General features: G+C 39.5%; 1 protein-coding gene across 2 annotated transcripts in view; it reads left to right on the top strand.

Annotated features, from left to right (window-relative positions):
• The window catches only part of GABRP (gamma-aminobutyric acid type A receptor subunit pi), a 42,882-nt gene that overhangs the window by 13,843 nt on the left and 16,832 nt on the right, over positions 1-12,207 (top strand). The window contains exons 1-3 of one of the 2 annotated variants that reach the window (XM_072630953.1): positions 3,834-4,305; positions 6,983-7,080; positions 7,601-7,719. In XM_072630953.1, the coding sequence (XP_072487054.1) occupies positions 7,025-7,080; positions 7,601-7,719 (175 nt within the window). In that variant the 5' untranslated portion in view covers positions 3,834-4,305; positions 6,983-7,024. Of the gene's footprint in view, positions 1-3,833; positions 4,306-6,982; positions 7,081-7,600; positions 7,720-12,207 lie in introns of those variants that run through there. The other variant, XM_072630952.1, reaches the window with a different exon arrangement.

The following is a 12,207-nucleotide window of genomic DNA, read 5'->3' on the forward strand; positions in this document are numbered from 1 at the left end:
GGTTTGCCATTTTCTTTTCCAGCTCATTTTACAGATGACCAAACTGAGGCAAACAGGGTTAAGTGACTTGCCCAGGGTTACACAGCCAGATTTGAGCTGAGAAAGATGAGTCTACCTGACTCCAAATCCACTATTCCTTTTCTTGCACCACCTACCTGCCCAATTTATTATTGATAGTTATTTACTGAATACCTACTATGTGCAAAACCCTGTGATGGGTCTTCTGGGTCACAGAGAAGTATAAGATGCAACTTGTACCTTCATGACACCTACAGTCTAGTTGGGCAGACAGAACATATTAAATAAATAATTCAAGTCAGAGATATTATTGACACAGGTTCAACTCCTGAGGGTTGTCTGTAAATTGGCAGTAGTGTTTTATTAGATATTGGTATGAAATGCAATCTGACCTCAGGGTGATCTTTGGGGCTTAGAAAGGGTATTATAGAATCAGAGCTGAAAAGTTCGCACTATGAGGCTGGACATCTATCTCTGGCAGTAAAGAAAGGGGACTAAAATTCTGAAGACAGATGTTCTAATGCAATAATCTTGCCCCTTCCCCAATAATATCTCAGGTCCCTGTGGATCACAATGAAAATCAGTTTCAGCCTTTGCTACAGATTTCCCATAGGGTCAAAGGCACCCTCCTGGAAGAATAGAGCTGTATAGTTTTCATAAATCTTTTGTCCAAAAGAGATAAGAGAAAACCATCTCAGTCTAGTTCAATCTGAAATTTTCCCCTAAGGTATTTCAGTTCCAACTGTCTTAAAGGTTTCTACTTCAAAGTAAGGCCTTCTAGGCTGAGGGGGTGAGAAATGAGTCAGTTCTTTTTAGACTCCCACTGCCCACCAGCACAAAAATGTTTTTGAGGTTGGCCAGAGTCCAGAGGAGTGCTAAGGAAGTTGGTTGGAGGCCAGCCCCTATTCCTGGCACAGTGAACAGAACACCTTTGGTTTCTTGTAACTAGAGGAGTTTCACTCCACCTGTTTTTTGCTCCCCTCACTCTCCACCCTCCCTTTACTTCCTCTCCCTGACCTGAACCCTGAGGCCAAATCTTTCTTCCCTGGGAATATAGCACAAACTGTGGTTCCTGAATCTGTGCAGGTAAAATTGAGATAGAATGTGTGGAAACAGGTCAGGCAACCTGCTGGATCAAATTGTCTTGACTGCTTTTCCAGCCTTTGGCTCCTATGCTCACTCTCAGCCTCTCTCTAGGGTGGAGGGGTAGTGAATAGGTGACTTTTTGTACATAGTTCCAGTCTCATGGAATCCCCTGCTCACATCTAATAGGCTGAAGATAACACAAGTAGACAAAGAAAGAAGAAAGCAGCACTTTAAGTGCATACTTAAGTATTTGAAAGATTGGCATATTTAAAAGGAGAATTACACACGTTTTGCTCAGTTCTAGAGAGGAGAAGAAGGAATAATAGGATATGGCAAACAAACAAGCAATCTTAGAATCAAGAGCACATGGGTTTGAATCCTGTCACTGATAGACATTATGTCTATAACCTTGAAAACTCACCTAACTTTTCAGGTTATTTTCTGATCTATAACCAAATGGTGTGACCAGATGATCTCTAAGACATCTTCTAGTTCCAGATCCTATGATTGTATGAGTAAATTGTAGAGAGTCCAACTGTAACTGGATAGAATAATAATTAGAGCTGTGCAAAAGTGGAATGGCCTGTCTCATCAAGTAATGAGTTCCCCATCACTGGAAATATTCAAGTAGAGAATGGATGATCAGATGCAAGGTATGCTGTAGAGAGAATTCCTGTTTGGGTATGATTTGGACAAGATGACCTGTGAGGTACTTCTTTTCTCTGAGGTTTTATTCAGCTTAATTGAGCAAGAATTTACTGTGTGCCTACTATGTGCTGGATGCTAAGGATGCAAAACCACAAATAGTCTTTGCCCTAAAGAACCTTACCCTCCATTAGAGATTCTACACAAAAAGACACAAGAAGGATGTCACTTAGGAGATCACTTGAAAAGGTAATCTTGGGGGGAGGTGGGTATAGGAAGAACTTTCTATCTGGAATTCTATTGGAAGAGCAGTTTTAAAAAATTAATTATGTATTTATAGTTTTCAACATTCACTTTTATAAGATTTTGAGTTTTAAATGTTCTTCTCCTTCCCTTTTCCCCTTCTGAGACAATGTGCAATCTGATATAGGCCATACATGTACAATCATATTAAACATATTTCCACACTAGTCATGTTGTAAAGAAGAATTAGAACCAAAGGAAAAAACCACAAGAAAGAAAAGGCCAAGAAAAAAAATAGTATGCTTCGATCTGCATTCGGACGCCATAGTTCTTTCTCTGGCTGTGGACAGCATTTTCCATCATGAGTCTTTTGGAATTGTCTTAGATGAATGCACAGCTGACAAGAGCTAAGTCTATCAAAATTGGTTATCGTACAATGTTGTTGCTGTGTACAAAATTTTCCTGGTTCTGCTCACTTCACTCAGCATCAGTTCATATAAGTCTTTGCAAGTTTTTCTGAAATCCGCCTTTCATCATTTCTTATGGAACAATTGTATTCCATTATATTCATATACCATAACTTTTTCAGCCATTCCCCAATGGATGGGCATTCCCCAATGTCCAACTCTTGGCCACCACAAAAAGAGCTGCTACAAATGTTTTTGTACATGTGAGTCCTTTTCCCATTTTTATGATCTCTTTGGGATATAGACCTAGAAGTGGTATTGCTGGGTCAAAAGATATGCACAGTTTTATAGTCCTTTGGGCATAGATGGAATTATGCCCTTTGACCCAGAAATACCATTACTGTGTCTATTTCCAAGGATGATTAGGGGAAAAAGAAAAAGAATCTACATGTTTTAAAATATTTATTACAATTCTGTGGTGGCAAAGAACTGGAAATTATAGGGATACCCACCAATTGGAGAATGGCTGAATAAGTTGTGGCATATGATTGTGATGGTATACTATTGTGCTATAAGAATTATGAACTCAATGGTCTTAGAAGAACATGGATATACTTGAACAAAACAACGAAGGGCAAACTGTGCAGAACCAAGAGAACACTGTATATAGTAACAGCAATACTGTTTTAAGAACAATTTTGAGTGACTGAGTCATTTGGACTTTTATAAATACCCAAATCAATCACAAAGGACATATGAAGGAAGATGCTATCTGCATCCAGAGAAAATATTGACAAATAGAAGTATGTATAGAATGCTTTTACATATATATGTATATATGTACATATACACACACACACATTTGTGTCTAATCACAGCCATCTCTAGAGTAGGAGGAGGGAGAGAAGAAAAAAAGGAGGAAAAGAAATTTACATGGTAATTTTATTATATATTCAAATATTCAATCATCTTTTTTATTTATTCCACAAATTAATTTTTTTTTTAAAGAGAGATGTCTTTAATGGCTAGATTTGTTTCTAGGTTTTTCTCATCCAGTGTCTGTCCTTGATCCTCCTTCATCCAAGTCTTCTAGGATTCTTTTAGTTTGGGAAACACAAGGCCCTTAGATCAAGCAATTAATTTTTACTTGTTTTAGGTTTCCTGTCGACCCATGAATTGAAGTGGTTTAAAGGTTGTCATATGAATCATTGAGTCCAACTCCCTTATTTTAGAGATGAGGGAAGTGAAGTCAGGGGAAGTTAATGAGATTTGTCCAAGATCACATTGCTGGTTATAGGATTTCCAACAGAAGTTTTGCTCAACCAGGACTAGAATCTGCATTTCTTGACTTCAGTATTCTTTTCCACTATGCCATATTTACTGTTCTGGGCTCTAAATTCAGTCACTTCTGCTCTTTCTCTCCAGAAAGTCTTTGTGCAATGGTCTATATAGTGAGTTAGACAGACCCCTATTCAATGTTTACCGGTACTACTCTGTTTATTGGTACTTAGTCTCTTTCCTTGATTGGTTCTAGTGAAAAATGGCATAAAATCCAAGCCCACACACCATTCCCCAGAATTCCCATTGGTGTAGCTTAAGATGAGCAGGTGCCTTTGACAAGAAGGAACCTCTTATAACTCCACCCACTCTTCTCCTAAGGGAGGAACCTTCAGAGGCTCAAACCTAAGTCTATCTCTACCCCAGCACAGTGCAGCAATTTAGCAGTTCTTCTACAGAGGTGTCCATTCAGTAGGGAACAGCTGTGTAGTGGAAATCTGAGAGCAAAGAGGAGAGTCTTTGAAAATGGAGAGAGTTCTGGGGTCCCAGGAAGCCCCTGCAGTACCCTTGTGTGCCACCTGAAAAGCCAGTGGGCCTGCCCTGAAAGGAGCTTCCTTGCAGATTTTCGGTAAGTGACACAACCGTCAATTCTCCTTGTTTAGGAAAACAGGTCCTAGAATGTCAAATCTAGTAGAGATCAAGTCCCTCCGAACTGTGTTTTACAGAAAATGAAACTGAGGCCAAGAGAGGTGAAGTAGCTTACCTAAGGTCACACAGTGCTTGAACTAGATCAGCCAGGGCTCCTGATCCCCAGTCTTTCTAGTACACTTCCCTGCTTTCTGAGAGGTCAGGAGCTTGAGGGCTTCAAATACTCACATCCAACTCAGAACCTAAAAGGACATATGGATGGTCCACACTGGAAGCAGAGCACCAACTTTAGATTATTTTATTCTCTATCTTTTTTCTCAGTGATACCAAGGTAATAAGGCCTTTTTTAAACCTCATCTAAGCTCATCTACAACTCTTTTTATTGAATGGTTTTGTACTGGTTCCTTTTGACAGATAACTGGAAACTGGGAAAACTTTCCTCCTGTTTCTTCATCAAATTTCGAGACTTAAAAGATTAGGATGCCTTCAGGGTCTATGTTAGGAAAAGTTGGGGGAATAGAGAAGGAGGGAGGATGGAAACCATCTCCCCTTTTCCCATGGGAGCTATCTCTGCTTCTTAGAAAAAAACAAGACAAAAACAAACTAACCTAGACAAGAGAGTGCTGAGCATCTTAGCGGATCCTACTTATTGATGATCATTGACACTTAATAGTTGTGTGACCCAGGGCAAGTCATTTAACCTCTTTGACTAGTTTCCTTGTCTATAAAATGAAAGTATTGGACTTCATGTCCTCTACGGAGCCTTCCAGTTACAAATCTATGATTTTATGAACTCTTCATCCTTTTCTAAGTGTTCAGGGAGTTGGGGTGGGGGTAAAGAGGGTGGGGAAATACTCTTTTACCATGAGACCACATCCAGATCCCACTGTCCCTTTCATCACTCATTGTCTCACTGGGTCAGCCTTCCTTTAAGGGATAGACCTGAGGAAAGTCTTGAAAATCAGAATTAGGGGAAGGACTTTGTAAATTGGAAGTGAAAGGTTATTTCAGGTTTGTGAGAGATGGAAGGAAGGAAGGAAGGAAGGAAGGAAGGAAGGAAGGAAGGAAGGAAGGAAGGAAGGAGAAAAGAGCATTTATTAAGCATAAAATTATGTGCTAAACTCTTCACAAAGATTTCCTTTGATCCTTATATTAACCCTTTAAGTTAGGTGCTATTATAATCCCCATTTTACAGTTGAGGAAACTGAGACATATAGCAGTTTCATGACTTGCCTAGAGTCACTTAGCCATTAAGTATCTGGGGCTGGATTTGTACTAAGGTCTTCCTGACTCCACCCAGCACTCTCTCCACTGTGTCACCTATCTCCCTCTGATGGAGGCATGATGGAAAAAGTAAGGAAGGTGTAAGTGAAAGGTAACCAGACACTAAGTGATGTGAAATGAAAGAGACCTGAGGACAAATAGATAAGGAGGGACCATGAACCAGGAAGTCACCAAGGGCAGGGAAACTGCTATAGAAGATGTAGGATGGTGAGAAAGGAAGATCTTGATGAGAACATTTGGGGGGAGGGAGGAGAGCAGTTTGTTATCTACATAATTAAAAGGTGGACAAAGAAAGATGACTATACTGGTGGGAGCAAAAGTAGGACTCTGGAATTTATTTTAGGAACCAGGATGATAGGGCTCAGAATTATTGGATCTTCATTGTAGCGTGGAAAGTTTAGTTGCTCCAGATGCCAAGAAAGACTGAAGGCCTGACACTCAGACCACCCACCCTCACTACAGAGTTTCCAGGACACTGAGGCCCTAGAAACCCCACACTTGAGAATCTCCATTTCTCTGTCAGAAACATGATAAGTAATCTCAGAATCATCTGTGTGATTTGCTTTCTTAGAACAGTTTCTGACATCCATTCATAAGCTCATGAAATCAAGGCCCTCCGGGCCTTATTTACCTGACAGTCCTCATGTGCGCGTGCACACACACACACACACACACACACACACACACACACACACACACACACACACACACACACACACTACCTCAGTGTCTGTACCAGATGAGAGTTGATAGGTCTGAAAAAAGAACAATGAGAGTGCCCTCAGGAGTTTAGTGTGGCAGCTGGCAATCCCTACATATGGGACTAGACCACAACTGAAGCCCCACATAGTTACCCATTGTCTCTAACCAGCAGGAGCAAATCTTTTGATATGTCAGACAGTGGGAGAAGGTCTGGATCCAAGCCAGGTTGAATGCTATAACATGATTTCTCTTCTAGCAAAATCACTGAAGTCTATTGCAAAAGTTGTCCTGGATCATCTGGGACCTTATATCTCACTCAACACAGAAGGGATTTGGCAGGCAGGGATCAATAGGGAAATCATATTGGAGTGACAAAGTCTCAGGCTTTGTTTAGGATAGATTTTTAACATAATACTTTAAAAAAAGTACAATTCCTATGAAACTTTCATGGAACATGGTTCTTGGGACAGAGAATGCTCTTATGTACAATTAGAAGGGACATTGTGGCTCCTTCTGTCTATCCTTTGCCTGAAGCAAAAATCCCTTGGGCTGAGTACTTAGCTGATTGTCATCCTCAAGAAATTATCCTTCCTTCATATCACCAAGGAGAGTGAAATGCGTCTGTCCCTCAAATTTTCATTCCCTTCCTAATGTCCTTTTTTACTTCACAGGTGATTCACATTTCTGCCTTTCTGTGAAACAAGGTCCCCAATATGTATTACAGCTCTTACCACTGGATCTTCGTGTGTCTCTGTATCTTCACTCCAAGGTAAACTGAACTACCACAAAACCACCTTAGTCAAAAATGGTTTATGTCTATGAATTTTAATGGTGGGCAAGGCACTAGCACTTGGCAGCTCTCTCTGTTTCATCAAACAAACAAAGCATTCATTTCCCCTAAACACCAAACTTGTTGAGTGCAATATTAGTTCATTGAATTTGCTCTCAGGCAAATTTCCCATGAACTGAGTTTCTTTTAATGTCAGAAGTAGATGAGTCTTTTCAGGAAAACACTCAAGGCTTTTGAATTGAGTTGCACCAACTGATACCTGAGGTATTCTTATCTATGGCATATATTCACAGTGAAATAGAATGAGATTGGTCAATTGTCACTTTGCATTAAAGAACATTTGGAAGTAACTGCTCTCTCTCTTTCTCTCCCTCTCTCTCTCTCTCTCTCTCTCTCTCTCTCTCTCTCTCTCTCTCTCTCTCTCTCTCTCTCTCTCTCTCTCTCTCTCACACACACACACACACACACATCAAGTAACAAAACTTGCTTTCTGTTCCAGGATATGCATCCAGGGAAATCAGTCTAACATCGAGATCAACGTGAATGATAAACTCTCATTACCTGGCTTTGAGAATCTCACTGCAGGATATAACAAGTTTCTCAGGCCCAATTTTGGTGGTAGGTTATCATATTTTTCAATAGTTATCAATTTTTTTAAATGACAGGTACAATACACACAGTGGAGGAAATGCAGGTTTTCTTTTTAATTTTACTTTTAAAAAAACAGATAAGAAGAATGGAAAAGGGTAAAAACGAGAACACCATCAATTAATTTTTCATATGACCTTGGACATGTAAATTTACTTCTTCATGCATATATGGAATTAGAAAATGCTCTGTATTCTGTCAGTATACATTGATTTAGAGTTTTCAAAGCATTTTCGCATATATTATCACATTTGGTTCTTACAAAAATCGTGTAAAGTAGACAGGACAGGTATTGTCATTCCCTTTTTACAGAAGAGGACATTTAGGATTATGGAAGTTTTTTCATGGCCACACAGGCCAGGATTTTTTTTTAACATCAGATCTTCTAACTGTACCATTGTTTTGTATACTGCCTTTCTATAGTAACCTATAATGTAGCTCAAGGGAGAAAGTTCATTACTAACTTCAGACCTTATTGGTACACACCCACTTAGCACATCCCATCCACGTGGATAGTATCCCCAAATCCCCCAGATATCTCAAATAACATGTCAGCTCAAGCTTTCCTGGCAAATGCTGAGTGAACATCTCCTGACATTTTTACCTCTGCCAAAATTTCCTAGGAGGAAGCTGCCCTCTGGTGGCACAGTTTAATTTTATTACTGAAGGGGGTGGGAAAAGAACAAAAGAAGCCATCAGCTGCTTAGAAACACGCTCCAAAACACAGCAAGCCTGGAGCTCCCGGGGTATTTACTCCTCATGCTCTACATTTTCAGGGTACTTCTAGAAGTCTCACCTACTCTCACCTGCTGGCATTCTAACGTACAAAGCTTCCTTTCCTGGAGATTAGCATGTAATTCCTTTTTAAACTCATTGGAACGGAAGGGTTATTTCCAAGTGTTCTATATAAAATTTTTTTTCTCAGTTTTCTTAGACACTGGCAGCCAAGTGGCACAGTCCATAAAGAATAAGACCCAGGGCCAGAAAGATCTAAACTCTGAGCCCTTGCCTTCAATACTAGCTGTATAATCCTGGCCTCATCTGTAAAATGGGAATAATCATACCAGCACCTACCTCAAAGGGTTTTTTTTTTTTGTAAGGATCAAATGAGTTAACACATGTAACATTTGCAAACTTTAAAGTATGATATGAATGCTAGCTGTTATTGCTTTTATTAGTTAATCAGAATGTTCTGCTTGTTTGGAACTTAGCATGCTGTTCAAAGGGCTGTTGCCAAATAAAGGTTCTCTTCTTTCTCTCTCATCTTCCCCTAATATAACACCCTGCTATGGCCATGGGTGACAATCCGCTAGGGGAGGAACCATCAAATCCTTTATTTCAAGTAAATAATATTCATTAGGACTCATTGCCCTGGGATCTACGTCTGTTCTCTTTCCAAAAACTGCCAAGGCGCAAGAGGAGTCGGCTTCCCCTAGACCAGCGCTTCTTAAACCGTGGGTTGCAACCCCATATGGGGTCAAAAAAAATTCGGCAAACCGTAAAAGGTTTCAGAATGCGCAATGACCAAAAATTAATTAAAAATCAAACCCATAATGAATCTGAGCTGTTGCTTCCCCATGTTGTATCAGAACCTGAATGGTTCTGAACACACAGCATGTCCTCAACGGTGAGTGGAAAAAGTTGAAGAAGCCTTGCCCTAGACCTGTCTAGACCTAGAAACGTGCTTCACAGGTTGGGGGGACTGCCCTGAGCTGTAGGGATCCATTTCTCTCCAAAGCTGGGATATTCATTCCCCCTAGCTGGTCTGCAGAGTTCCTAAAATTGAGGCTGTACTTCCCCAAGTCTTTCCATATCCCTTTATTCAGCACTGCATTTTCTGTCACTCTGCATTTTTATTCAAATTTAACAAAATGTCCAAAATACACCCCATTCTTTCCAGTCCCCATTTTGTCATTTCTAATGCATTAAATATCAATAACAGTTAACACGGGATCTGAGGCCTTAGGACCCAAGCTGACCAACTCCAGGATGAGTTAAGGGGGTAGTGATTTCCATTGGAAAATATATCAGTAAGGAGTCAGAATACTTGGACCCCAAAGACTATGCCACTAACTAGGGGGTAAAATTTGAAAGGTATAATTTTTTTTTGCAAGGAACTTAAACATTATCTAATACAAGGGTTCTTATTCTGGGTTCCATGAATAGATTTTGGAGGATACATGCACTCCAATAAGGAAAAAAATCGTGTCTTTATTTTCACTATTAATTTCACTCATTGCATTTTTAGCATTTTCTTTAATTATAAATTTAAACCAAAAAATATATTCTGAGAAGGGTCTGTAGGTTTCACCTAATGGCAAAGAAAACATTGACCTAATTCAATTATCTCATGTTAATCATAGTCATGTAGTCATAGATTTGAAGCTTCAAGAGAATTTAGAAGTCACCTCATCCAATTCCCTCATTTTAGAAATGAGGAAATCACAGGCCAGGCAAATGAGAAGACTTGTATAAAGTCACACAGGTGGTAAGTGGCAGAAGTGAGATATGAACCTAGTCTTCCCCTCCAAGGCCATTGATCTTCCTACTGGACTATGTTGAACCAACTCATTTTATAGATAAGCAAGCTGACATCTAGAGAAGAGAAGGAGTCTAAAAGCTCCTTGTCCTATTGCTAAGTAGTGGTAGAGCTAGGATCTGAAAAACCTAGAGGAAAATGACTGACAAACACCGCTTAGAGCATATCCAGTAGCAATCATCTTGGACCCTTGGTATGATGATAAAAGCACCAGACTTGTACTCAGGAAAGATTTGGGATTGAACCCAGTTTTATCTGTGTGACCATGGATAAATCATTTAATTTCTCCGAACTACAGCTTTGTCATCTGTGAAATGGGAATAACGATACCTGTTGTATTTGTTGGAAGAGTTATAAGGGTAAAGTGAGATGACATGTAAAGTGCCTTGCCAACTTTATGATGATACATATGGCTTATTATTGTTATTATTATTGTTACTATGGATTCAACAAAAATTATCCTTTAGTCCCTAAGGGGGAGTTATCACAATGGGCAATAGAATAGTGTTCATATTTTCCTTTCCTAAAATTAATTTATCAATGCCAACAAACAGAAAGCTCTCATAATGAAACAAATACAAAAATTAAACCCAGTAGAATGAGACTTTCTTTGTCTTTATTTGCTATTAATACTTAATTCAATACCCTGTACATTTTGGAAGGTGGAAGGGGAAGTGTGCAGATCTGCGATTTTTTTGTGTGTGTTGAACTCCCAGTGTGGAAATTCTCTCCTCTGAAACACATCAGAGATTGCCTGGGAGACTAGGAAGTTAAGTGACCTGCCTGTAATCACATAGCTAGTTTATGTCAGGGGCAAGACTGGAAGCCAGGACTTCTTGATTCAAAATTCTGCCCTTCTTTCTTCAAAAGATTGCCTCTCACGTTCTAGCATTTAATGGTTGTTTGTAGGATTGAATTGAATGAAATCTACTGAATAGAGATGGCCTATATCACTTAAGGGTCACCACTTAGGATTTCAGATCCCTGTCTTTCTTTCCCAGAGTGAAGACAGCAAGGAAATGGAGAATCATCTCAGCCCTTCCCAACTAGTTGAGCCACAACCTCAAGCAAAACATGTCACTCCTCTGGGCCTCAGTTCCTTTGTCTAAAAAACAAAGAGGTCTTGGGATGGAAGCTGGAAAGGACTCACTTTATGGATAAGAAAACTAAGGCCCAGAGAGGTGAATTCACTTGACCATGATCACTGAGGTTGAAAGAAAATAGAAAAATTAGAATTACTACCCAGATATTTTGACACCAAATCTAGCGCTCTTTCCATTGCATTATGCTGATTTCAGTTTTAGCTCTCACCTTCTTGATCTAAGAATGATGAGAACTTTTATTTTACTAGAAAAGTCATGCTGGTACAAATTTCTGCTGAATCTCTAAAGCAGGCTTTTAAAAATCATGTACCTCTCAGTTAAAAAAAAATTGGCCAAATACTTAATATCTATATATATTTACTTATTTCTCAATTAAATACATTTACTACTATACTAATAATTACTACTATACCCATAACGTCATAAAAGTCAAACAAAAGGTAGAAATTTTTAAAAGATTAAATAAAGACAAAGAATATTTGACCCTTGAGTCAATAAGCACCATGTTGTAGGTTAGCTATTCTTATTAGTTAGCTATAAATATCATTCCAGTGCTTCCACTTTGAAGACCATTGTTCTGGGCCTGTACTACATGTACACCCTCTTCTGTGCAAACCTTTTCTGGCAAGAAGTTACAAATAGCTCATCACAGAAAGCAGGTCTACAAGTGAGGAGGACCTGAGTTCAAGCCCCACCTTGGACACGGGCTTACTTGTGTGATACAGGGTTCCCTAAGGACTCAATGCTCTAGGTAGCTCTCCCTTGGGCCCTCAGTTGCAAAGCTGACAATGAGCAGCCACAGAGGACGTTTACCTC

The sequence above is a fragment of the Notamacropus eugenii genome, chromosome 1 (assembly GCF_028372415.1).
Source record: "Notamacropus eugenii isolate mMacEug1 chromosome 1, mMacEug1.pri_v2, whole genome shotgun sequence".
In the NCBI taxonomy this organism is placed as follows: domain Eukaryota; kingdom Metazoa; phylum Chordata; class Mammalia; order Diprotodontia; family Macropodidae; genus Notamacropus; species Notamacropus eugenii.